At 42.6% G+C, this 27,593-nt stretch overlaps 1 protein-coding gene across 1 annotated transcript; it reads left to right on the top strand.

Moving 5' to 3' along the window:
• The first annotated feature begins 1,109 nt into the window (after positions 1 to 1,109).
• Positions 1,110 to 27,554, top strand: LOC135451459 (ovostatin-like). The gene is made up of 36 exons (XM_064720683.1): positions 1,110 to 1,189; positions 1,690 to 1,873; positions 2,204 to 2,360; positions 3,508 to 3,560; positions 4,443 to 4,463; positions 5,489 to 5,657; positions 6,209 to 6,293; positions 7,100 to 7,211; positions 7,566 to 7,680; positions 7,883 to 7,992; positions 9,137 to 9,295; positions 9,650 to 9,877; positions 10,200 to 10,257; positions 10,730 to 10,875; positions 11,939 to 12,088; positions 12,653 to 12,823; positions 13,195 to 13,327; positions 13,946 to 14,042; positions 14,537 to 14,765; positions 15,332 to 15,455; positions 15,787 to 15,905; positions 16,351 to 16,402; positions 17,180 to 17,263; positions 18,125 to 18,301; positions 18,807 to 18,888; positions 19,368 to 19,524; positions 19,940 to 20,014; positions 21,001 to 21,166; positions 22,777 to 22,997; positions 23,547 to 23,762; positions 24,167 to 24,291; positions 24,456 to 24,546; positions 25,075 to 25,143; positions 26,068 to 26,173; positions 26,556 to 26,629; positions 27,351 to 27,554. The coding sequence occupies exons 1-36, from the start codon at positions 1,125 to 1,127 to the stop codon at positions 27,366 to 27,368; spliced, it is 4,398 nt and encodes a 1,465-aa protein (XP_064576753.1). The 5' UTR covers positions 1,110 to 1,124; the 3' UTR covers positions 27,369 to 27,554.
• The last annotated feature ends 39 nt before the right edge of the window (positions 27,555 to 27,593 follow it).

The following is a 27,593-nucleotide window of genomic DNA, read 5'->3' on the forward strand; positions in this document are numbered from 1 at the left end:
GTTTGGGTCACCTGTCCTGGCTGTGGCCCCTCAGAGTCCCTCCTGGCTTTTGCTGGGAGGTGGGGGAGGTAGAAAGCCCTGACACTCTGCAAGCACCCTTCAGCAACACCAAAACGCTGGTGAGTTATGAGCACTGTTCTAGCCTCAAATGCAAAGCACAGCAGGCTGCTGTGGAGAGAGCTGACTTCATAAACTCATGCCAGACTGACCCAGTGCCAACATTAATGGAAGAAATTATTTACAGTTATCTGCTTTCCAGCATTGTTTTTCTTGTAGGGAGCAGCCCACCTGAGTGCTTTGTTTTCTCTTCAGAGTACAAAAGAACAAAAGAACTTCCTTCTCCCTGATAAAAAAACTCCATTAGCTTCCACACAGGTGTGAAAACTGGAAACTTGGGAGACTAACAAATTCCCATAGACCCAGTGACTAGCTAATCCTGAGCTGAAATGAATCAAACTTCAACTACACTGTCAAGTGCTCAATGGCTAAGGTAGAAGCAATTGAGACCCTTTAGATCTCTTTCTGTTTCTACCTTCTCTGTTTTTCCATTTCATCAATTTTCAAAACACCTATGAAGCAAGGGAGAAGAGAGGTCAATGTATTATTTTAGTCAGAATCTGGTGACAAATATACAGGAAATTGGTCTACTTCAACCAGACTGTAAATCCAGTCGGTAAATTCCAAGAACAATGGGGGAAACCCTCAAACGTTAATCTGGTATGACAGACTTGGATTTAGGTCACTTTGTGCTTTTCAGTACTATAACAAGTCTCAGTGTAAAACCCAAAGCCCCTTTCCTTGAATACAAGGCCACTGGAGGTATTTTGTGTAGACATTCAGAGAAGTGCAGTGAAATGTTGCAGTCTGGAGATGGTGGGTTGATTTTGGTTGCAGTAGTGTTAGGGGAGGTTCTTGCAAGGAGCAGGGTAGACTGGGATCTCCACCCCTTGCTGCAGTTATAAAGGCACTAACATCAAAGGAAGGAGCCAGGGAGGAGTTGAACACCAAACTCCTTTCCTCTGGAGCGCTGGGTGAGGAATGCTGCAGAGCTGTTAAACTAGTAGGCAAGGTTTTGTTGCATGGGAAGAGAACTTATCTCTTTCTTCTGTCTCCCAGTGAGAAAAATGTGGCTGAAGTTTCTTTTGGCTATTCTTCTCTGGCATGCAGCAGCTGCAAAGGAACCTGAGCCGTAAGAACCACCCTCTTACTACTATTAGTGTTTGTGAAAAGGCTTTAAAGACAGCGCTAGTCTGTGCTAGTGATTTTTCTCTGAAACTTAAATACTGCCAGGGGTCATCTTTTATAGCTGGAGAGCTAAAGCAGAATGGGGATGGCAACTGAATCATTTTCATTTCATATGCTCAGACCTTCCACCAATTGCAGAACTTCCATGGGAGTTGATGTGTGCCCAGAAAAGGCAATAGCAGTAGTGACAGCAGGGTTCTTTGCTAAAACCAGGTGAGCCCAGGGCTCAGATAAAGAGCAAAAGGGAAAGAGCTGGGGGCAATAGCAGGACTGGGCTAGTTCAGAGCTGCAGGACAGAGTGAGGAGCACTGGCAGTGTGTCCTATTTAATCTAAAGTAATTGGTGGGTACTTACTAATAATGGTGTTGTGTGTTTGCTTTATCCTGATGAGGATGTTTCTCTTTTACATATGAATGTGATCACTTTGATGTTGGGATTTCACAGGCAGTATGTCCTGATGGTGCCTGCTGTCCTCCAAAATGACTCTCCAGGTCAGGGTTGCCTGCAGTTCCATAACCTCAACGAGACAGTATCCGTCAGAGTAATCCTAGAATACAGCTCTGTTAATACCACTATTTTTAAGAAAACCATGACAGCCGGCAGTGGTCTACAATGCTTCAAGTTCAAGGTAAGTTAATTTTAGTTTATGTCCCCATGGGAAAAAAATGTAAACCAGGACAAGAAAATTCAAGCAGAGAGCGCAGAAAGGAACAAACAGGGAAAGAAATAAGACTTGTTAAAGGAAAAAGGAAGCATAGGAGATTATCATAGTAACAGAAAAGGAAGCATTTTTTGTAGACATAAGTAATAAGAAAAAGCCCATAAAGGTGATGAAGTTGGTTGAAGTGAGATTGTGTCTTGTTGTAGGAGCCGAGGTCACAGGTATTGCTGTTCAACAGGTTCTGGAGCAAATTACTTCAAGACTAACAACCTCCCCATGTTTCTTCTTTCTTCACAGATTCCTCCTGCCCACTCTGCACCCCTGGCTTTCATTTCCTTCTCTGCCAAGGGCAGCACTGTCAGCCTAGAGGAGAGGCGGTCAGTGATGATCTGGAACACGGACAGCATCGTCTTCGTGCAGACAGACAAACCCATCTACAAACCAGGACAGACTGGTGAATACCCACTCTGTATATAACATGGCCTAAGGAGGCAATTTCCTCAGACAGAATTTCTCTGTCTGGTGTTTTTCAGGCTGAGCTACATTCTAGGCAGTTTCTCAGAGTTCCTGTTAAAACTATTACAGTATTTGCTGTGGAGCTGAGGGAGTCATGTTCAGGATGTCAGGAGACTGTCATCCTATCATCTCTATTATTTCATTTGTCCCTTCCTCCCTGGTGGCAGAAGCTATCACTGCTGCTCTTTCATTACTGATGACAGGCCAGGAGAGTGGGTAGAGGTGATTAGATCAATACCTGGCATAAAACAATGCTTCCCTCTGTGGTGCTGGTCAGCATCAAAATAGCCTAAACAACAAGAGTGAAATCTGTTACTTTAAAATTAACTATAAGTTGTTAAAGACAAAATCATGCTATTTACCTTCTGGCCTCTGATGTGTTTGGACTCTAGATTTTTATTAGAGTTTTATTTTCTTGCAGAGTTGCATTCCTGCACTTATGCTATCCCCCTATCCATGCTTCACTCATGGCCATTAAGCAGAGCTGCATTTTTCTGGATCCATTCCTCTATTAATTTCTAGGCTTTAAGTTTCTAGCACACACAATAGGAAACCAGACAAGAAGACTTATTCCCAGAGATTAGTCACATGCAGCCATTAGACTAGATTAGTTTTGGTTTAATTCAGATCAGTTCTATCTACATAGATACATAGAGTGAAGAAAAGCTTACCAGTTGGAATTTCATGCCACAAAGCTGTACAATATGGGTTGTTTATTGGTCAAATGGCTTGGTTTTGAGCTGGGGCAAGCAGCAGACAAAACCAAATTATGAAAAGGTAATACAGTTCTTATTTGTTCAGTCATTCCTTTCTGTGAGGTTAAACTTTCATGAAAGTAAACTTTTCATTACTAACATTAAAGGAAACTTTTATGAAGGAGTACAAGAACTTGATGCTAGGGAAAACACCTTTAATCAAAGTCTGTGTAGGGCTCTTCTACCTTCAGATGCATCTTATTATGTGCATCCTGTGCAAGCAGGACTATTGGAAGATCTGTGAAACTGGGAGTACTAATGCAAGCAAAACATCATGCTCAGCCACACAAACTATGGTCAATGCTAACACCCTGTTTCTTGCTTTTCCAGTGAGGTTTCGTGTTGTTGCCCTGGATTTAAATTTTAAACCTGTTCAGGAGAAGGTGAGTGACCACTAATATTCCCCTGTATTTAAAATTGCTGGGAGACTACTTCTTCTCAAATTTGACATAAAGGATTGCTGTGGATAAAAAAGGATGTTGCAGAGACTAAATGCCAAAGAATTAACCTGATTTCCTAAGCACACAGTGTAATCCAGCCTTTCATTAGAGTCACAGGAAAGAAGGCAAGTGTGCAGCAGTTTGAATTCCTGACACAACACCTGTTATCACTGGGAAAGAGGCTCAAAACCCCTCCACTTTGTTCCCACAGACATTATCTTACTTCTGACCAGAAAGGCCACGGTTCAGTCTCCAGCCCTTACAGTTCAGCAAATGTTGCTTGCAGGCATCAGTAAATCGTCCACCTGGCACTTTGCCTGTTTTAGAAATGGGGGAAATGAAAGAGAAATTGCTGCCCAATTATTTATCTCCTCAGAGGTATTATTTCCACTGCCAGCAGTCCCTCTTCATGCTGATAGTCATAAGGAAATTACTGGAAGTGTCTTCACTGGCCTCCTTTCCTGCACTTGTAATGCAGGAGACAGCACAGTGGTAGCAAAAGAGCTGTTGCAAATAAGAAGCCCAAATCATGGCTTGTGTGCAGCTCTATAGCTCTCTCACTCATACACAGATTACACTAAAACTAGAGTGATCAGAAACTGTCCTACCATTCTCATTTCATCTTTCTCCTTTATACAAGCTTCTTACTGAAGTAAAATTGCTGTTAAACTGATGAAAATAGGAGATAAGGACCTCTGATGAATGGTATTACACTGAATATTGTTATATACTTCTCACAAGTATATATTCTTTTCCTGAGGAAAAACAATTTGTGTTTGATCAGCCACCTAATATCTTCTTCCATTCTGTTTTTTCTTCTTTCAGTACCCCTTGATTGCAATTCAGGTAAGAAATGTTTGTCTGGGCAGATGTCCTTATATGAATATCCTATACTGAATGTGTGCATACACAGACAAACCTCGCTGCTCAGTAAAACAACAGAAATTAACAGAAAGTCTTTAAAACAAGGATGCTCTGAGCTTGACATGGAGAGCACACCTATAATCATTCCAGCAGTCAAAATTTGTAGTTTTCTTGTGTCTGCCTTTGATTCTTCTCCGCTTCCCCCAGTTTGCTTAACTTATTTTGGAGTATGTATTTTTGAAACTCTAGTGCTGCTAAAAACTATGAACAAATATATGTGAATACAACTACTATGTCAGAACTTTCGTGACATTTTCTGGGGATTTTTAAAAGAATTGCAGTTCATGTCTAGACAGCACACTTGCAAGTTTTTGTGTTACACTGTGAAGTCAGGGGACTTTATTTTCTTTGCAGCGAGAACATACATCTTTTGAGCCCTCCACATGTTTTTCTTCCAGCCATGGCTGTAAAGAGCCAAGGAAATGGTGTGAATGAGTTTTCTTTAATCTAGCTAGCATAACATATACTGAGAGGAAAATGCCACCCCAGTGAATGCTGAAGAAAGGTTTCCTTCCTTCTTCTGGCAGCTGAAAAAAAAAAAGCTGGGGTTGCTAAAGGCCAAGATTTGTGTGGGATAAACTTGGCTGAAGGGAAAGCACAAAGAAGATTTTCTTTCTCTCCCCTCTTGACACAAATCTAGAGCAACATATACTAAAGAGCAGGAAAGAGCAGTATTGTGCAACTTTCCCTGATGATTGAGACTAATAAGTAGGCTGGCAGAGAATGCCTAAATTGGGAACAATAGACGAGAATCTAACAACATTAATAATAACACGAATAATCAGAGTACAAAGACTCAATTTAACTCGATGCATGTGCATTAAGCAGCTTCTCCAGTGCATTAAAGCAACCTGCTCTGATTTCTTCTTTGTTGCTGGCTTTGTGAGCTAGTAGCAAAAGATTTCCAAGGAAAAAAACCCGTGAGTCTGTATTCTTTTTTTCTTCAGGATCCAAGGGGCAACAGGATCTTGCAGTGGCAAAATGTGAAGTCAGAGATGAACATTATTCAGCTGGAATTCCCACTCACTGAAGAGCCTATCTTGGGGAACTACAAAATTATTGTATCAAAGAAGTCAGGAGATAGAACAAACCACTCATTCCATGTGGAGGAATATGGTAAATGCCATCCTTTTTTTTTATTCAGTAGGAAATATTATCAGAGATGAGCTCATATCAAGCAACCTTCTTGACTGCTAAAACATCAAACAGCTTCCTGGCAAATGCAGCTTCAATTAATTGTCATTAAGAACTGGGGAGATTAAAAAAGAAAAAGAACAGTAAAATTCCCCAAGAAAAATTTACAATTTGTCACACAATTAGCCAGCAAAATAATCTGCACAAGTAATCAGCACATTGATTGCAAATTTCAGTGAGACAAACTAAATTTTCCCAGCTATGTCCATGAACTTTCTTTGCCAAAACTCTGCAAGGCATTTAGACATCACAGGATTTGTTTCAGAAGTCCTGTCTTCTCTTCAAATTGTTGCAGAAATACTTCAATAAGCCTTTGCAGATCAGGTCAGTTCTTAATAATTTTGCCACCTGGGTTCTGATATCCCATTCCCTCTATTACTAAGAAGATATATCCTTTTTGCTTTCATCTTATGAGGGTCTGCAAATTTACAATATGCCAGTGTTGGGTTTTTTGTTTTTGCTCTTTATCCTAGTGCTGCCCAAGTTTGATGTCACAGTCACGGCACCAGAAAGCCTCACAGTCCTGGATTCGGAGTTCACAGTGAAAGTCTGTGGGTTGTAAGTACCAAGTGCAGAGTTGTCAGGAAATATGACGAAGTGGAAGAAATTCCCAAGGACTGGGTAAAGAGCCATGGCTTAGAGAAGAAACCAAAATATGTAGGGCCCCAGAAGAGGTTGGTGAGGGTTCACTTGGTCTTTGGAGCTTTCATTTATTTGTCTGCTCATGTAATTTTATTGTATAAGTATTTGGTTCCACATGGTGTTCTACAAGGTGGGTAAATCTGTTGAGAGGTTCCCTGGTAAAGTAGGATGTGTCCACTGCCAACACCCCACTTCAGAGGGACACCTTCATAAAGCAGAGCGGCATTATATTCTAGCAGGGATCTTATGGTTCCAGCTGTCTAACTCCCCCTCCAAGCTTGCTCCTTCAGAAAGACCTTGCTTATACCAACACCAAGATCTTCTAATTTGGAATCCAGAGTTGAAATCCCAATCCTCTAGCAGATATGAGGAGTTTTGCTTTTATTTCAGTGACCTGGAGCTCCAGTTTAAGCTGAAGATTGGCGACAACAGTCCTAATTTGGTCAGTTGCCACATCTGTTCATTATGTTTATAGAGGTATTTGGTTCAAAGTGTAGCTTTGTTTCATAGGTTTAGGTGTGAAAAAGAACTAATTTTGATTTCTGAGTTGTATTTTCTATTTTGTTAAAGCAGGAGAGTTGGGAAAAACCTGTGAAACTATTCCATGCTCTGGCTTCCCAGCTCACTGCTGTCCTGGATCTATTCCTGCACACATTAGCTTAAGATTGTTTTTCAAGCATTAGCTCACAGACCTCATCAGATCATATTTCCTCTTCCCCTAGGTACACCTATGGCCAGCCTATTGAAGGGAAAGTCAAGCTCAGTGTGTGCAGGGATTTTGATTCATATGGGAGGTGCAAGAAAAGCCCAGTTTGTCAATCATTTACCAAAAATGTATGACACATAATTATTATTCCTCTTCATGCTTGTCCTCTTTCCGTGTTCTTGTTTCTCTCCCTTTGCTCATCACATTTTGCTTTCTCTCTTTGATGCTTCTCTTCTCCCTACTCATCTCTTTGCTGTATCACTGGCTAGGAGCTTGGGGCACCTAATTTCTCTTCTTGGCCTCCTGCAGGCCTGAAGGATTGACATGCCTCTTTTTCGTGACTCAGTTTCCCATAAACATATATAAATCATGTTGAAAGTACTGAGAAAGGCTTCATTCACTAAAGAAGGATCCTGTATATTGTCAACACCCTTTGCAAGCTATGATCCTTGACAACAGGATTTGTTTTCTTCCCTGTCCAGCTGGAGACAGATGGTTGCCTCTCCCACGTCTTCAGCTCCAACATCTTTGAGTTACATCGTACTGGTTACATGAGGAACCTTGACGTGAAAGCCACTGTGACAGAGAAAGGAACAGGTAATCCCTTCCAGGCAGGCAGAAACAGCAAAAGTGGTGTGGTCAAGAAGGAGAATAGGAGATAGCCTCTGCTTGCTGAGTACCAGAATATCCCCCTGAGGAGGGTTGTTTTTACAAGCACAGTGACATCTCCAGGCAAACTCTGCTGATGCTCTGTGCAGGACAAAGTATATCTTCTCCTAACTCTGGACATGTCTTCCAGGCCTGCAATTTACAGCTGCTGAGGTTATTTCCATAACTCGGGTGGTGAGCACCATACAGTTTGAGAACATGGATCGCCACTTCAGAAGAGGAATTCCTTACTTTGGACAGGTAAGCAAGAGCTTGGAGGGCTTGTGTTGAAGATGATTGAGAGGCAATCACATAACAGCAATGATGGCAACATCTAGGGGACTGTTTGGTTGGGGGTGTTCTCCCCAGTCCTTTTCCTTACATACAATGCCCTACTAGTAATTCTGAATGCTGAAGACTATTAGTTCATTCTGAGTCTGATTCTGCCAGAAACACTTGAAATCAGAACAATTCATTAGCTAGCATTTCTCTAACTTGCATTTTAAGCTTGCTATAAATCACTGCCTCTCCCTTCAGAACTGACTGTCACATGCCAGCCAGACATGAATAGAAACACTGGTGGATGAGGGAAGAAAGAGGGAAAGGAATTTAGGACACACAAAAAATCAGGGAAATAACAAGAGTTTCTGTCTCAGAAAGGTTTTTCATTATTTTGTTTCATGACAATACCCACATAACTCTGTCAGTTGTTTAAAGGGTAGGGATAAATCTCTCTCCTTCGGTTCATTGCCAATGAGGAAAAAATTAAGGGGGACCAGTAACACTGAAAGGAGACAAAATTGTCTTTCAAAGGTGGGGTTTTTCCCCTCTGTAAAGTCTATATAACTTTCTTATTTGGTTCGCATTCCCACTCTGTTCTTTTTCTTTAAAAACATCAAAATGAATGCTCACTTCTAGCAACACAGAATTTACTTAATGTGATCTGTTACTTGTTTAACACATAAACAGCGGAGACAGTGTAGACAGAATCAGAAAAATGTTTAAAGCAAAGATGTGGAGAAAAAGTTTTCACACACTGCAAATAGCAGCAGCAGACTCTCAAGACTAAGGAAGGAAAAAAAGGAAGGGAGAAATGAAAATATATATTTCAAACTGGAAATATATAGTCAGAAGGGACTGATCAGGAAAGAGATGATTCATTCAAGTTCTTGCTCCACAAGAGGACATTATTGGTGGTGTGGCAGGTGCTGAGGAAGCTCCTGCTCCAAACCTCATAAGGTAGCTCAGATAGTTGCCAAAAAGCAAAGACAGAAATTTCAGTCATCAAGTATGGCTTTGAAGGAAGACGAAAAAGTAATTCTGCTGTTTGGAGAGCAAAGGAGTGCAAAATATCAGTATCTACATACAGAAAAACATTCAACATGTTTCACATTCCTTTTTACAGATCAAGCTGGTTGACAAAGACAACTCTCCAATTTCCAATGAGGTCATTCAGCTATATGTCAATAACAGGAATACAGACAACTTCACCACGGATCATAATGGTGTTGCTCAGTTTAGCATTGACACATCCGAAATGCTTGATCCCGAGATCAGTCTGAAAGTGAGTACAAAACAAGGCTGAATAAAGACAAAGAGAGAGATGGCTGCTCTCAAACTGAACCCAAAATAGATAGAATTAGGTTTTAATTCTGGTAATGAAAATATGCTTTCTTCATCATTGTTCATTGTGTAGAGCTCTCAAAAACTACTATAAGAGGAGTGAGGAAAACATCTGAGTTGTTGCAATGCAATGGATTGCTGCAAGGCTACTCTTTCCTCACCAGTTTTGCTTTAGATGCAGTTCTTATCTATATGCATTATGTGAACTAATCATTCTGATGTCAGAATGTGGTGACAACTTCCCTAGTGACATGTGTCTGTTTTCCTTTTTTTCCCCACTCCCCCTCGTGTTCAGGCAGTTTATAAAACCAGTGACCACTGCCACTATGAAGGCTGGATAGAGCCCTACTACCCAGAAGCGTCTCTCTCTGTCCAGCGCTTCTACTCTTGGACTGGCAGTTTTGTGAGGATTGAGCCCGTGTGGAAAGACCTGAAATGTGGGCAGAAGAGGGTGATCACTGTGCACTATGTCCTAAACACAGAAGGATACAAGAGAATCAGCACCATGAACTTCTACTATGTGGTGAGTATGAGGTTGTGGGTTGGTTTGCTGAAAGGGCTTTGCTGGGAAACTCTCTGGCAATCCATCCACAGGAAATTACAGCAGTGAGTCATCTTCATGGTATTCTCTGTCCCCCTTTTCCCTTCCTTTTGCTCCTGCTTTGTGACCAGCAGCAAGGTCCCCAGCAGCAGCAGTGGGAATATTCAGCATGCCCTAAGGCTTATGTTTAAGCATTTGAGATCATCTCATTTTAGATTGTCCTGTCCATGCATAATGAACCTGATTGCTGCTTTCTCCCTCCAACTTCTGCCAACCCATACATGTCTTGATATTCTCTGCACAGGGCATGGCAAAAGGCAAGATTGTCCTTACCGGGGAAATTAAAGTTAATATCCAAGCTGGTAAGTTAAGTTGCCAATCCATGTTTTTGCATTAAAACAAACAAAGAAACAACCAAACACCCAGATGGTTGAATATAGCAGCAACAGGAAGGGCTGCATCTCTCTCCACCCATGCTTGTGTGCATGACAGTAGCACTACCACTAAGATCACTATAAGTCAGGTTTAGTCCAGCAATTACTGAATTGTATATTAGTCAAATAGTGTTCTCTAAAGATCTTCCCAAAGGGTGACATAGGGAATGCAGAGTGTCTGCTTTAGTGTCCTATCTGAATATGGCCACGTGTTCAAATCTGCAATAAATCTGAGACCACCTGGATTAAATCCAGGCCCATCACCTCCTGGAAAATTGTTCAGTTTATCATATTCAGATTGCTCCACTGACTGGTAAAGTTACAGACTTGTTGAGTTTGGCTACTATTACGGTAAACCTTTGATATTCCTTCCTTATTGATGCCTTTATTTCTCTGACAGGCCAGAATGGCACTTTCACCATTCCCCTTGTGGTCAGTGAGAAAATGGCTCCAGCCCTTCGGTTGCTGGTGTACACCTTACACCCTGACAAGGAGCTGGTGGCAGACAGTGTTCAATTGCCAGTTGAGAAGTGTTTCAAACACAAGGTGAGAGGCACTGAGATATAGCAAGCCTTACCTGCTGTCAGATAAATACAAATTATTTGTGTATACATTCACAAGAGATTTCCAGTTTTGTTTCTTGTTTCTTTCCCCTTCTCTCTACATTACTCCTTTTATTTCTCTCTTTTCTCTTTTGCCTTATATCTTTCATCTACCACTACCTCCTGGCCTTATTGTCAGAAGACATATCTTCCTTTAACATTAAAAACTTTTCAGGAGACCCACATAAATCCCAGATTATTCTTGCCTCACTTAAACTCTACTAGTGTTTGATTCCGTTTTTAGACTTTCTATTTTTCAACATAGTGAACACACTTTAAACTTATCCCACTTCATCATTCAATCAAATTTTTTACTCTTTTTTGTTGAAAAATGCAATTTAGGTTTAGCAGAACTAAATACACACAGAAAAGAAAGCCAAAATAGTAGTCTGGGGTTTAAGTATTTCTTCCTCTTTTTTTAATGTACATTTTCATTCATCATTATAAACTCAGATTTCACCAGTAATATTTTTCTAATCTTTAGCTCCTAAAAGCTAAAATGCATGAAATTGTAGAACAGGACAAACCAAGTGAAATGAAACAAAATGTTTCTAGTTGCCCCTCCTATTTTTTTCCACTTATCTTATACAAATGTGAAACAGATTTTGTTCCAAATAGATTCAAAATCTGTTTTATACATTTCCTAACATGGGCCATGGACCTAGGAAAAATATGATTTGTTCACTGTAGGGATTAGTGTATGTAGTCAAGTCATAATAATTTTCTATTTGATTTGATAATGACAGCAAAAGAATCACACTTTGTTTTAAATCTCTTGAGGTAGGCTTCATTTAAAGAATCTAAATATGCTTATTGCCTAAGTCCCTGTTACAACAGAGGCCTGGCCAACAGCTACAGTGGAGACCAGACATTCTCCTCCAGGCAGATCTTGTGTGCTTTAACAGAAAATCCTTCCACTGTCCTTCTTGCCCTCCACTCACACACACAGTCAGAGCAGCTCCAGCAGCATGGGTCAGCCATGCCAACATCTGTTTGATGAATTTCAGGTCCACTTGGAATTCTCTGAAAAGCAGCTGCACCCAGCTTCCAATGTCAGTCTGGTCATTGAAGCTGCTGCCAACTCCTTCTGTGCTGTGAGGGCAGTGGATCAGAGTGTGCTGCTCCTGAGGCCAGAGAAAGAGCTGTCCATGGAAATGGTGAGCTGCCAAATGCCTTGTGTCTTCCCATTGCTTCTTCCTCCTCCATTACAGTGTCTCTCCACTTGAGATCATTAGACTGAGTTAGAGTTTTACAGCTTCTGGTACGTGCTGGTCATAAGCCATCTTTAGTAGGCAATAAACAGATTTTGTTTCCTGTGGCCTGCAAGTCCTCTTTCATCTGGGATTTAGTTTAACCTGTGACTGGTCTCTGGCAGCACAACCCTCCAGCATATCTGCCACTACTCCCAGTACTGTGCCATCACCAAACTTGCTGAGGGTAGACCCTTGCTGCAACATCCAGATCATCACGGAAGATGTTGAGCAAGATTAGATCCAGTACTGGAGTACCCCGTGGTACATCACTGGTTGCTGGCCTCCAGCTAGACTTTGTGCCACTGATCACTGCCCTCTGATCCCAGCCATTCAGCCATTTCTTAGTCCAGGAAACAGGCATGGTTTCAAACAGGCTGTCATCTCAGTTTTGGCAATTTGCAATATTTGATGGTGCTGGTAAGGTTGATGTTTACATACTCACAGTTCCTGTTTCCTTACACCTCACAGGTTTACAGCCTGCATCCCCTACAAGACTTTCAAGGCTACGTCTTCCATGGGTTCAATCTAGAAGAAGACTCCAAAGAGCCCTGTGTCTCATCTGACCACATCTTTCACAAAGGCTTATATTACACACCTGTAATGTCTGGATTAGGCCCAGATGTGTATCAATTCCTCAGGGTAAATGTCCTGTACATTCCTTAAATATGCTTTAGTGAGTTTCTGCTTATGTAGTGTTAGATTCTGCAAACAGAATATTTTTATATTAGTAAAATAGATCTTTATGTTAGTAAAATATTAGTAAAAATATTAGTAAAATATATTTTTATATTAGTAAAATATTAGTAAAACTCATACACTACAAACTCTCCTCTTAGATCTCTATTCTCAATTGATTCTGGTGCCTGCTGTGATTTTCCAGCACACACAAAGTTCCCAACGTGTCTCTGGGCACCTCTGTGCTGGAAACACAGCAATGGGAAAGAGGGAAAAATGGAACAAATCTCAGCTACAATGTGGTTATGGCTAACACTAAAATGTGTTTTTTACAGGATATGGGAATTAAATTTTTTACCAACTCGAAGGTTCGACAGCCAGTTGTGTGCACTGGTGAGACTGTAAGGCGCCAACCATACATAGTGAATGCAGGGCACGTGGCTTCTGCACATCACATCAAATCATCAGGTAATACAGAGGACAGGAAAGAGATTTACCGTTCTCCTTAAAGGAGGAGGTATTCTTGTTGTACACACATGCACAGTACTCATTAACCAGTTTGGTTTTGATATTAAATATTGGCCTGGCATTGAAGGAGATAGCTAAAGCTAATGGCCTATGCCCAAAAGAGTCTTTCAGGTCTACACTTCTGATTCATCTCAAGTTTCATGCTGGGAATTGTTGGCAATTGGCAGTGTCACACAAAACTAACACTTGACATTGATTGTCTTCTGACCAGAGCAAGTTGGAAAAGACTGTGAGAATATGTGAACAGTAATCAGAGCTGAGTCAAGTGTTCTGAGTTCTAGCCCTAGGTCTCATGCTCATGAGAGACCAAAACACTTCAAGCAATGTTTTCTTTTTCCTTTGATGCCAGGTTATACCTAACTGAGGGTATATTAGCAGCATTTAATAATATTGGTGTGGCCATATATGTATATAAGAATATTATATATTCTCAGTCAGAAGATAATGGTAAAACACTTATTGTCCTTCATACTGGCCCATGCACATTCAAACCTGTCCTTTCTGGGCATGTCCATTATATGAACCAGGCTTTACTAAATTCTCATTATCTCTTACCAGCTGAAGCTGCTAGGGAGGAACGAGAGAGGGCACTCATCCTTGAGACTATTCGAGAATTCTTTCCTGAAGCTTGGATTTGGGATATAGTTCCAATTAAGTGAGTATCATATCTTTGCCTTGCTTTAGGAATTACTAAATATGTTCTCTGATGTCCTGCAAGGTGGCAATCCCTTGCCAACTCTTCTTCCTTTTTGGCCCAGAATACCTCGTTTTTCAGTTATCAGCTGCCCGTCTGCCCTTCTCTTTTCCATAGTCTAATTCCAAAGATGTCCCTAAAGACATCTGTTGCCACAATGTGTGTACCATGACTCATATTCCCTTCCTCAGTAGGACACGTCTATTTAAAATGCAGATTTGCAGAACAAGAATTCTGAGTTGCCTTTCCAAACTCTAGGATATGATGGGCAGAGGAACATTTAAATGGTTAAAAATTTCTCAAATTTTAGTGATAAATTCCAGGGATTGTATGTGGGATTTCTGCAGACAGAAGAGGGGTAGTTCTGGTCCTCAAAACTTGTTGCATATACTGAGAAGCAAGTTATCTGAAATTTACTGTTTCTGAAGCTTTCATCCTTTCTCCATTCCCACCAGCTCCACTGGAAAAGCCAGCATCTCATACACCATCCCCGACACCATCACCAAATGGAAAGCCAGCGCTTTCTGTGTGGAAGGGGTGGCTGGATTTGGCATGTCTGTGCCTGCCACCCTGACAGCCTTGCAGCCTTTCTTTGTTGACTTGACCTTGCCATACTCCATCATACGAGGAGAGGATTTCCTGCTTAGAGCCACTGTCTTCAACTACCTTGACCACTGCATCAAGGTGTGTACTTCTGCCTACATTCCTAGACCTTATCCCATCTCCAAAGAAGCTGCAGCAAAATGTTTGGTGCAGGTGGCTGGACCTGCTCTTGACTGAGGTACTGCTCATTCTAGCTGACAACAGATCATCCTGACTGGATTTGTCCTCTCAGAACAAACAGTACAGAGCAAAGGGAGACCTTGTGAGCTGTACTAGGCCAAATCTGTAAGGTAGCTGTATATCAAGATCCATAGAGAAAGGAAGCAAGTGCTTTGCACATTCACCATCCACAGATATGCAAGCCATCAATGGTTTCACTGGGGTCTTTTCCTTAAGAAGCAGGTGTGCATAGGATGCTTAACATCCTGTGTTAACAGTGAGACTATTGAGAGAAGCAAGAGGGAAAACTGTTCAGGTTACATCTGATGGATGATTAATCAAATATCATCATCTTCCAAGGTCTTAAATCTGCCCTACACTTAACTCCATATGTAAGCATAGAGTGTCTTACCTCCTCTGACAATAAAGCACCATTTGCAATATGGTACAAAACCTTCATCCCATTGCATTACTCTTTCTGTTCTCAGATTAATGTCTCACTGTCAGATTCCCTTGATTATCAAGCCAAACTCATCTCCCCAGAGAATGATGGATGTGTATGTGCCAAGCAAAGAAGGACCTATGTCTGGAATATTTTCCCCAAAGAAATTGGTAAGTGTTTTGAATCTACTTAGTTTTATGTTCCAAGATTGACACTAATTTATATCTTACCTGAAAAAACTTAATGCTTTTCCAACCCAGAGAGCTTGGCCTACCACTGTTCTTCCCAGTTCTCTGGATTAAAAAGCTTCTCCACAGCTTCAGTGTCTTTATTATTGCCATTTTTAGAGATCAGTTCTCTTCCCATATGTCTCACTTAGAGTGACTGACCATGCATTACGTTGAACTACTTCATGTTATTAATCTGATTAAATGTCTTACTTTGTCCATCATCCTGCATGGCAGAGGTCCATTTCTTTCCTTTTTTTTGCTGCTATTTAAGGTAATGTGGTGTTCAGCATTACTGCAGAGACCAAGGATGATGAAGCTTGTGGAGACAAAGCTCCCAGAAACATCAGTATTGCCTACAGGGACACCCAGATCAGAACACTGCTGGTTGAGGTACTGCTGGCAGCTCTTACTGTTTGTCCTGCATTCTTTTTCCCGAGGAAACTAAAGCACAGTGGGAGTACCAAAAGCAAGGAAAAGTTTTTCAGGCTCCCTAAAGAACTCCTGGTATTGCTCCACCTTCATTTGTCTGGGACAGGGTCTGGCTGTTAAATCTATGACCAAGTCCACTCCCACCTGATGTCTTCTTCCATGAGGATCAGTGAGGGTTGACATGTCTCCCTCATGCAGAGGAGAAACTGGAAATGAGGGGCTCCATCTGATGTGATCTCCCTTTTAGGAGCAGCCACATCATCCATGAACTTGTAAACTGTTGCTTCAATCCACTTGTTCTGCAACATAGGAGGTTGGGGAAGGGGGTGGCATGTTGACACTGAATTTCTTCTGCATGCTTTTGTCTCATCCACTGCATGTGTCTTTTCTTTCCATCTCCTTGCAGCCTGAAGGACTCAGAAGGGAAAAGACTCAAAACTCCTTAATTTGTACAGAAGGTAAGGGTCATACATACCACTGTTGTGAGAAGAAATGAAAGGAAGTTTGGAGTCTGCACTCTTTCCTGAAGTGTTTGTTGATGCTTTCCCTTTCCTTTTTCCCAGATCTGTCCATATGACAGCTAGTATGAGTGTAACATGAGTGAAAAACTTGTTCCCTGCTACCAAATTCTTGTGTGGTCTGGTGCATATCACTGAGGCAGCATCTGTGCTTTGCCCAGATGTGCTCAGATGCTGCAGGAAGGCTGCTATGAAGCTCTCAAAGGGAGATGATCTTCCTGTGCAAATTTTGTCCAGAGTTTCATTCACTCATGTTGAGTGCTGTCCTCTATTCCATGGATACCTGTATCTTACAGCTTTCCACCTCTGGTGGGAATGGGAGAGGGAATGTAATGTTTCTTCCCACACCATCTCAGTGCTGATGGCAAACAGCTCCTAAGGTTTCCTGACTGGCCTAAAAGAGGTAAAAAATCTGCTCTGCCAATAGTGTCACTGAAAGAATTCCCAAGGGTCACAGGTAATACAACCTGTGAGCACCAACCTTACCCTGTTTCACTGGTTTCTATTGAGCAATGACAATGACCTCACCTCTTGATCTTTTATTCACAATTTCAGTTTTGCTGTGTCCCCTTCTCTCTTCGTGTTCTTGGTGAATGCTGTGAGTTTCACTTTATTGCTGTCACTTGTGTGCAATTTTGTACTGTGCAATTTGTAACAGGAACATTTCACTGTTATAATTAGTATTCCTCTACAAATGACAAATATTTTTCTCCACAGATGATGCAGTTATTCAAGACATATCTCTAGAGCTACCTACAAATGTTTTGGAAGGATCAGCCAGAGCCTCCTTTTCTGTTGTTGGTAAATATGTAATTAATAAAACATTTTTAAAAGAAAATATAGAAAATGTAACAGGAAAGCTCTTTCAGGATTCAAAATGTGAATTTCCACTCCTACTGTGGGAAACTTTTGAGAAAAGAGACTGATTCTCCTCTTGTCCAGCAATGCTCTGCATCAGCAAGATGAAGTTTAAATACCAGTTGCATCACTCTTCACTATTCTGTTTAAATTTAGTGCATTTGATAGTCTTTCTCTGAAGCAGCAGCACAGTTCTGACTTATGACCTCAGCCAGGTTCATACCAGTATGGTGTTTTTCTACACACTCAACTACAAATCGGAGATGCTAGGAGAATCTATTCAGTCTGTTCAGAATATGGATTTGGTTACATGACTCACTAGCCATAAAATTCTTGCTTAGTGACTTTTAGAAGCTCTTTCCAGAAATCCCTTGCTGGGTCTGTGCTACCTTTCCTAGAAATAACAACTAAGAGGTGGTCTGTGATACATCTGCATTATCAACGTCCCTTTGCAGCATTAGCTGTTAATTTTGCAATAAATGCTTGCAATAATTAGCTCTAGCTATTTATTCCCTTCCATCCTCTGGTAACAGAAGTTTCCTGTAAGTTCCCTTCATTTCCAGCAAGAAGTACCTGCTTGAAGTGGCACCAAAACAAGGAGTGTTTCTGGTAAGGGCAATTTAAACTATGCAAGGATAGGCAGGGAAAGGATTCTTTGTTGACTGCAAAGCAGAACAAAGTTCTCTTTGGAAGGCTCCCAACCCCTGATAGGTTTTTATGACTCTGCCTGTGAAATGGAAATTACTAGTAATTTGAGTGACCACGAGTTGTGCTGATGCCCCCCTCTCATCTCCTCTTCCCCAGGTGACATCATGGGCACTGCCATGCAGAACCTGCACCAGCTCCTCCAGATGCCCTTTGGCTGTGGGGAGCAGAACATGGCCCTCTTTGCACCCAACATCTACGTCCTGGACTATCTGAACAAGACAGGGCAGCTGAGCAGGGAGGTCAGATCCAAGGCCACTGGATACTTAGTGAGCGGTGAGAGCTTTGTGGTTCCCTTACAACGTGTGCCGAGATTCCTGCTGAGGGCCTGTGAGCAGCAGCAGCAGCAGCAGCTTGTCTACCCTGGCAGGTGGCAACACACTTGTAGCACAGCCCAGAGACCCAAGGATTTGCCCTGAACAAGACTTTTTTTACTTTCCTTTATCTTCTTATCTTATGTCCTTTTGCTGACATTCAACTGCCATGTTTTTCCTTTGAGGCTTTGTCTTCCAATCCCCTTCTCTTTTCCCACTCAGGCACAACATGTATCCTGATCCTGTATGCTTATTTGGAGCATTGAGCTGATAGATCCCTGCCTATTCTCTCAGTGTTTCTGCCAGACAAGATGTTCCATACTTCCATTCATAGGATCCCTCAGAGCTCCCCTCCTGCTTGTTAGATGTACATTGCCTTTCCATTCTTTCCCAGACAAACACGTCAGCAAGCAAAATAGGGGTTTGCTTTTACATCCAAGAGCACTTCCTTTTCCGTGTTCTTGCAGGCTACCAGAAGCAGCTGTCATACAAACGTCCTGATGGGTCCTACAGCATCTTTGGCACCAGAGATAGGGAAGGGAACACTTGGTAAGTGACTGGGGGCAGAATTGGCTCAGAGATGAATTTACATTCAATTATTATGGTGCAGGTAAGAGGCAGCTTTACTGGCTGAATCAGATGTACAGAGCTGTCTAGGACTGGGCATTGGGAAGTACAGAAGGAAATGTCTCTCCATCCTCTGCCAGGCCAGGGGCATGAAAAGAAGTTGATCCCTAAAGACCCAGCTGACTTTCTGATTCACACTCCTGCTGTCTCAAATGAAAGCCATTGCACTGTGATGCTCTGTAGACAGGACCAGCCACAGAGTGTGCTGGATGGACATGCTCCCCATGTCCCACCTAGCTACCACTCCTTTAACTATTCTCTCTCTGAGGAGCACACAAAGAGAAAGCAAGACACCAGCATGCTGGCTGTAACTCTTCATGCTCTTCAGCAGAATGAATGGGAGGGCTGATTTCTTCTGTTTCTTCCAGTGCTCATCTCACAGCTTCATCCTTCCCTTGCAGGCTCACTGCCTTTGTGTACAGATCATTTGCACAAGCTGGTCGCTTCATCTACATTGATGACCGTGTCCAGTCTCAAACCCTGCTGTGGCTGTCCAGCAAACAGAAACTAGATGGATGTTTCCGGAGTGTTGGCACACTCTTCAACAATGCCTTGAAGGTAGCAGAGAATTACTACTTGGTCAAATATATACTTTTTCATTAAGAATGTGTTCTCCTATTACTGCCAAAAACTATAAATTGCTCGAAATACCTGTCGTCTTCCAAGGGCTAATTCTCCACATCTTATAATGAGTATTTTCAGCTCAGTCAGCTTTTGTACACCTGCTTTACATGTTATGTGCACCTGAGATAGGGTTACAGGAGTGTAAGCTTGAAAGAGTGATGTTTTTGGATTTAATAAGAAAAGGCTTCTCTGGATTTGTGAGCTATTCAAGAGCTATGTGACTGCTCTCTTTCCCTTCAGGCTGCCTGCAGAACTGTACATACTCTCTCAACTGGGACATGGCAATTGATATTCAAAGGCTCTCATCTGTGGCATTTACAGATTATTCCTCTCTCCATGTTTTTTCCAGGGAGGAGTAGATGACGAGCTGTCGCTTTCTGCCTACACCACCATTGCCATGCTGGAAGCTGGGCACTCCAGCTCGGTAAGGAGACTTACCTGATACTCAAATGGAACTGGTCCCCAGCTGTTGCTTTGGGTCCAGCATCTGCTAAATTGTCTAGGTAGTAAGAGAGAGAAAGAGAGGGAGAGAGTCCCAGAGTAGGGGACCATGCTCTGTATCTGCACTGGTTGCTGTGACAGAGAAAATCTCCATCTCTACATCTCTTAAACCACCAGTCTTTGAGCAGAAACTGTACAAACCTCTGTGGGATTACATCTTCTATTTGCCAGTCACAAAACATTTAGTGACTTCCTTTAGCTTCCAATAAAAAGACTTGATAGGTAGAAACCTACACATGACAGGTAGTAACCCACACACCTTGGCTTAGCCTCAAGGACAGCCCAGTCAAAAAAGTAAATTGTTGGAGGTAAATCTATAAAATCTACAAATGGAGCTAAAAGGTATGTTGGAAAAACAAATGTCCATCAGAGCAAAAGATGATCTGTCCTTTTCAAAATTTGGCAGTACAAAGGTGACTAGAGAGGATATGTTAGACTTCAATACATGAGTTAGCCTCCACTTTTTCATATCCTTTCTGGAGACATGGAGTCAAACTGTAAATTTTTTGTGGGTGTAAACCTAGTACAACATTGCAGAATTAAAGTTACACCAAAGTCAGTGAGGATAGAAACCACTAAGTTACATTTGTTCAAGACAACAAACTCTTGACTATAGAAATTCAGAGCAAATAATTATCATGGAGGTAAACAGAAGGAATTATCTGTGAAATCTATAGACCAACCTTATCAAGAACACCATTAAAAGCTACTTGATTTGTTTGATGCTTCCTGCGAAATCTCTCCTTGAATAATTCTGTATTCTCTTTCCTGAAGTCATTATACAAGCTCAAGTCCCACTCTCATTGCTGTGACAGTGACAGGATGAGGAACAAGTTTAAAGAAAATAAATTTTTGAGCAGGTGAAGACTACTATCCTGAATTAAACTCATATGCTTTTTTGTTTTTAAGTACCCTGTAATCCGAAATGCCTTTTTTTGTCTGGAGACTGCGTCTGAGAAGAATATCAGTGAAGTTTACACCCAGGCACTCATGGCCTATGCTTTCTGCTTAGCTGGCAAGGCAGAAAAATGTGAATCATTCCTTGAAGAGTTACAGAAATCAGCAAAGGAAGTTGGTGAGTTTTGGTCACTTGGGGAGTTTGGGAAATGGGAAGATGGAACAGATCTGTGGTGGTTTGACCAGGAAGAAGTGGGAATTCTGGGAAGCTGTGGTCAAACCAATGAAGGTTTTGAGTTTGAGACTGGCACCTGGTGTAGCCAGTGGGGTTTGGACACACCTCCGAGAATACACAGGGGTTAAAAGCAGGGCTCTGGCCCTGGCAGGCTCTCTTGGGACGTCGCGGCGAAGAGGTCAGATCTCTCCCCCCGTCCAGCCCGCTGCTGCTGGGCGGGGGAGGGGCAGCCACGTGGTAGGCCCGGGGCCTGGACAGAGATGGGAGGTGAGGAGGCCCCTCGAGGATGGAAGGGTGGAAGACCCCAGGGAGTCAGCCCTCGGGCAGCCATTCCCCCCCCCCCCCCCCCCCCCCCAGGAGGGAGAGAGAGAGAGAGCCGGCGACACCGAATGTGATAGCAGCTGGCCCAGGAGGAGAAGGGGGGGAAGAGTGCCCGGCCGGAGCGGCAGCGTGTGGGCAGCGTGTGTGGGAGTGCCACAGCTCCGGGACAGAGACTGAAAGTTTTAACCCCTTTCTTTCATGATTGGGGCCTTGCAAAAAATGCTAATCCTCCTCGAAGCTGAATAAGAAGGGAGATAAGAGATGAGATGAGACAAGGACCTGGCCCGAAGAACGTGGAGATGATTGGATGGGGAGAGATGATTTGGAGTGGCCTTTTGGCTGGACTTTTCTTGTGGCCATGGACTCAGTTGTTCCTGTGACACAGAGACTGCACTTAGGGGGAAGCAGTGGCTCAGAACCAGGAGGGTTCATCGTGAGGACCCCCCGGTCCCAGGGGGTTGGAAAAATATGGGGGGGACAGATGTCCCAAAGCAGAGACTGTGCCTTTTTGGAGTGAGACAAGGCATCCTTGAAAGACAACCCTAAGAGCAGCTCTGGCCATGCACGGTGGTGAGAGCACTGGGCATGGAAGGAAGATGTCACAAGCGGCAAAAGGACTTTTTTTTCCGGGCGGTGCCGAAGTGACAGGGAAGCACACGAGGTTTCAGTGTGTTTCCAGGGGAAGCCTATGGAACAAGAAAGACTCCTTTCCTCTTCATGAACTGCAGTTTGAGTATACTAAAGTGTGGTGCCAAGGCTGGGCAGTTGGTGATTTGGGAGAATGTATCGGACTGAGAAAGTCAGGTAGTGGGGAGGAGGAAAGTGGTTTTTTGTAAGGTTTTCAATTTTTTTTTTCTTTTCCTTATAGTTTTTCCCTATTTCCCTGTAGTTTAGGTAATAAAGTGTTCTTTATGTTTAAGCTAAAGCCTGTTTTGCTTATTCCTGGTCACATCTCACAGCAGACACCAGGGTGAGGGCATTTTCATGGGGGGCACTGGCTCTGTGCCAGGCTCAAACCATGACAAGATCTTACTGATGGTCTAACCTTGACAATATTGAGAGAGTGGGCACATGAGCCAAACCACATGAATGATCTGTGGAGTTAATCTGCAGTGCATTCATTGATGTGCGGGAGTCCTTCTGAGGAAGAGGCCCAGACGCAGTGAGACTGCAAGGCAGTAGAGAGCAGTGGCACCTGTAATCAGTTGTGGTTCCTCTCTTTGTTTATTCAGATGGCTCACAGCACTGGGAGCAGGAGCAGAGGTCTCCATCAGACAAATCTCCCTCCTTCCTTGACCATGCCCCTTCGGCTGATGTTGAGATCACCAGTTACGTGTTGTTGGCATTGCTCCACAAACCCAACCGGAATAAAGAGGATCTCACCAAGGCCTCAGGGATTGTGCAGTGGATCATCAGGCAGCAGAATCCCTATGGAGGTTTCTCTTCTACCCAGGTGCCAAAACTACCTTCCATTCCACAGCTAGTCCTAGGAATTGGGGCACTGTTTTAGGGTTCCAGCAGGGCTCTGACTACCTAGTTCTGTTTCTCTTTTCTAATTGCTGTCTGAGAGAAACCAAACTTTCATATTAGGCGACCAAAATACTTTTTTTCCCCCTCTTCTTAACTATAGAAAGGTTGAAACCCCACAAGAATAATTTGATTAGCAATAAATAGATATTTGTGTAGGGGATGAGCCTAGAAAACACCAAGTCCCATCTGTCAGATGATCCATGAGTTCTGTGTAGCTCCCCAGAAAACACAGACTTCCCCACTACAAAAAACTCTAGAAGTGCACTCTGCTTCTCAGATTTTATGTTCTGAGACCCTTGTGTCAGGAGAGAGATTCTCCTACCCTAAAGCATACATGAAAGAATGAAATGGCTTCTTTTGTACAGGAAGCCTGGAATTATACACTAATTCAGGAAGAAGCAAGTGACTTTGATCTCCTCTGCACTTGTCATGCTGTGTAGCCAATTGTCTTTTATTATTTCTTTTTCTTCAGGACACAGTCATTGCCCTTCAAGCACTTGCTGCTTATGGTGAGGCCACCTACAGCTCTGCTTCACAAAACAGAGTCAAGATCACTTCCAAAAAGCCTTTTGAGAGGGTATTTTTTGTCAACAATGAGAACAGGCTCCTGGTGCAACAGAGTCCCCTTCCAGAGGTCCCTGGGAAATACAGCCTGACAATGAACGGCAGTGGATGTGTATTTATGCAAGTAAATGTCTGCTTTCTTCTTCATTGTCTCTCACATTTTGCATACAAGATAGTCATTGTTTTGATGATTTTCTAGCTGACTCCTCTTTATTTTTCCCAATTACTTGATTTCCCTAAACCATTTAAACACTCTTTTTCCCATCCCACATCTCTGAGTCCTGGGGAGTTCTGGCATGGAAAAAGAGTCCTTTCTGATCAACATCTGGCTTCTTTCTGGGAGGTGACTCTGGGTACAAGCACCTTCATTGTTAAAGAGCAGAAGTCACGTGTTCGTCATTGATATAAGCAAGCATCTTCCATATAAAACCAAGTGTAACATTGCCAGAAAACTTCACTAAGTCTGTTTTTTTGGAATGCAAAAAAAACTTTGGTATTCTTGAACAAAAGGGTTTTTTCCTCTTCCAGACAGCATTGAGATACAACATTCACCTTCCAGAGGGGTCCTCTGGATTTCTGCTTTCAGTACAGACATCAAATGCTTCCTGCCCACAGGACAGACCAGCAAAATTTGATATTGTCCTCGTAAGCAGGTAATGTGCCACCAGCAAACCAGCAAGGCACACAGAGAACATTGCTGTGTGTTTTCACTGCAGCTGATGAAGTCAAGAACCACAGGCTGATCAATATGCTGCTGGTATCAGCCTGTTAGACACAGAGTCCCCAAAGACCCTGACAGGGCCCTCTGTTGTTTCAGCTACACGGGGAAACGCAGCAGCTCCAACATGCTCATCATTGATGTGAAGATGCTCTCTGGCTTTGTTCCTGTTAAGTCATCCCTGGATAAGGTAAACTTAGAGGAGCAAGGCTAAATTACCAGAGGCATGGTTAAGAGCCGTTCAGCCACAGATGCTGTGAGGTGTTTGCATGGCTGCACTGTTCATTCCTGGGTGGAGGGAATGCCCTCCAGGGAGCTTCAAACACACTGACCCTCCTGTATTTAAAACTAGGAAGGGTTTCAGCTCAAGCCTCAGCAGCTGGCAGCCACAACTGGGTAGTGCCCAGGTAGGGAAAGGGTGGGAAACCTCTCAGACTAGCTCTGAAATGCAGATCACACCAGAGTCAGGCAGAATTCCACAAGTGAATTGCAGTGACTTGTGCATTTGGAAAGAGCTCATACCCCCAGATAAGTCAAGTGGTAGGTTTTTGTCCATCCTTTCAATCTATTTGACTCTATTTGGACTCTAAAAGTCAACTACCAACCCTTGAAACTTGACTAGGAGAAGAATGAATACCAATGCAGCAGTAGGGTCTGAGGCAGCACTTGTTTTGTAATGTTTTACAAATATATTTATCTCCATTTTCTTGATTCAAAGCTCATTGGCAGTCGAACAGTGATGCAAGTAGAAAACAAGAAAAATCACCTCCTCCTTTATCTGCAAAATGTAAGTTCTGGTCACTGTCTATTTGATTTTTACAAAGGATGGAAACAGCATGTAATAGGTATAACCACAATATGGATACCCCCTATATGGTGCATTTATCATGTTCTCTTCCTCAACAGTCTTCTACTGTTATCACTAAGCTGCTTACTTCCCAAACTGCATGTAACTTTCCAATGTTCCAAACAGCTTCAAACTGACAACTGTCCTGCCATCAACTACAACATCAAAAATGTTCATTAAAAAAAAACAAGCACATTGAAATTATACAAAATTCTTTCTTATTTTAGTAAAAAGCAGATAAACACCAGAAAAGTGGTTCCCTTGTGTTTATGCCTCTTTGGTAGGCTTCTTATAAATCTCAGTCTTTCCAACAGGACACGAAACACTGCTTTCATTCTCCTCTGGAAAGATTTTCTTTGCTTCTCTTGCACTAGGTCATGGCAAAATTCTGCTTGTAATCTAATCCCTGAATCAGAATTTGCTTAGTAAATAATTTGCTCAGGGCACTGTAGAACTAACAGAAGCCAATACCCCAGTGATGGACTCTGTAAACAGTTTCTTGGTGGCACATAATGTCCATGTCTGAAATGGGAGGAATTGGAATACCAGACTTTATTATCCTGACTGTTGGGAGGTCCTGGAAAATTAAACTCAGTCCCTTTGGGCAATTTTCCCACCCCTGGCAATAGGATATGCAATAATTACAGAATCAGGTGATACAAGCAGCACAGAAAAATCTATTAACTTTTCAGTTCAGTTTCACTTTGGACTCTCCAAACATGTTTGGATAATGGCTGTCCCATATCTGTGGGTGTGGCATCAGTGGGATTTGGAATATGCAGCCTGTCAGTTACCACCCTTGTCTGCTTTGCATGGTGCTGTACAAATAAAAAGACTGATGTGATCTCTGACCTTCCATCCCAGCTCTCACAGAAGAAAAGGAAGGAAATCACTTTCTCAGTTGAGCAGGACTTTGTAGTGACCCACCCCAAGCCAGCACCTGTGCAGATCTACGACTACTATGAAACAGGTATGGCTTTGATTTTAACCAGCGTGAAGAGTGGGGACAGGGACAGCAGAAACAGTGTGCCTTAAGGGACACCCAGAACCAGCAGAAACAGTGTGCCTTAAGGGACACCCAGAACCAGCCCTGCTGCTAACAGCACTCCTCTGGACTCCATCAGCACCTGAATCTAGGGCCAGGGGAGAGACTCATTTCACTTTATTCACCTTGATCTCATGCCCAAGGTGATCAGTAGGCATGACTAGAAAGTTATGAAAATACATGCACCAGAATAAAGGATATTTCAAGGATCTCCAGTTTAAGCATGAATAGGTTATATCCACCTCCAGGGAAAGGCACAAGAAGAGCTCTCCAGGGTAACAAGAATGTTTCTATTCTTCTTCTCCAGAAGAGTATGCTGTTGCTCAATACTCATCACCTTGCAAAGAGGTTGTTGCAGAAACGAACTGCGGATTCAAAAAGGTAAGTGAAAGCCAGAAAATAACCCAACAGGCAGATAAGAAAGTGAACTATAAAGCAGCAACAGCAGAATGAGTAGAACAGGAACCATTCTCAAATAAATGAAGTCTCCTTAAGGCTTCTCAGAGAGCAGAGACAGTGGCCAGGTCCTGTCCCATGACACCAGTGGAATCCAAGTGGGGACCATGCTGCTGCTCATGGGAAGAGCTTAGCATCTAGAATGAAAGCCAAAGTGCAGAATAATGGAAAGACCAGGAAATACCTTCAAAGCTTCCTCAAAACACAGATATGTACCAAAGAACCATTTACCTATGGCCATCCTGAAAAGTCTTCCCTCTGGAGCCTATGCTTCCCAGACCCAAGCAAGGTTTTCCACATGGACTAAGAGAAACATTTTCTGGGACAGTAAATTCATTATCTGAGGAGAACACGAGGTGACATGAATCATGCAGGCAGTGTATTCACTAGTCAGAGGATGCTGCTGCTGGGCTGCAGAGGAGGTCAGGTCTGCATCCTGCTCAGCACAGCAGTTCTGCTGGCTGCTGTCTCATGAGCAGTTTTTCAGGAGCCCAGGCACAGCTTGCTGCAAGACCTTGGTCCAACTTTTGTCTGTTTCACACAGAAAGAACTGACTACCCTGTATCTCGAAAAAAATGCCTGTGTTTTGTAATTTGCAACTCTTGGTTCTCATTGAGGTTATTTTCTTTTGGATTTTCACCTGCAGGAGCACCATAAATGTTGAACAAGTGGTCAAGAATCCTATTTTCTTCTGTCGTGAAGTCCTGGAAAAAGCCATTGCATCACAGTGGGACTTCGTGACGTTGATTGAGCTAGTGTCTGACTCTGTTTCCTTTCACAGCACATCTCTCCAGCTCTGTAGCATAATCATGTATATCTTTCCACCAATAAACCTCCCTTTTACACTGGGCATTGGCTTTTTTTCAGTGTCACAGAGGAGGCATTTTGA

This window comes from Zonotrichia leucophrys, chromosome 1 (genome assembly GCF_028769735.1).
Source record: "Zonotrichia leucophrys gambelii isolate GWCS_2022_RI chromosome 1, RI_Zleu_2.0, whole genome shotgun sequence".
Classification (NCBI taxonomy): Eukaryota; Metazoa; Chordata; class Aves; order Passeriformes; family Passerellidae; genus Zonotrichia; species Zonotrichia leucophrys.

Coding starts and splice junctions, on each gene's coding strand:
- LOC135451459 (XM_064720683.1), top strand. CDS start 1,125: ATGTGGCTGAAGTTTCTTTTGGCTATTCTTCTCTGGCATGCAGCAGCT. Junction 18,889..19,367: donor GATAGGGAAGGGAACACTTG/GTAAGTGACTGG, acceptor CTTCCCTTGCAG/GCTCACTGCCTTTGTGTACA. Junction 23,763..24,166: donor GTGGATGTGTATTTATGCAA/GTAAATGTCTGC, acceptor TTCCTCTTCCAG/ACAGCATTGAGATACAACAT.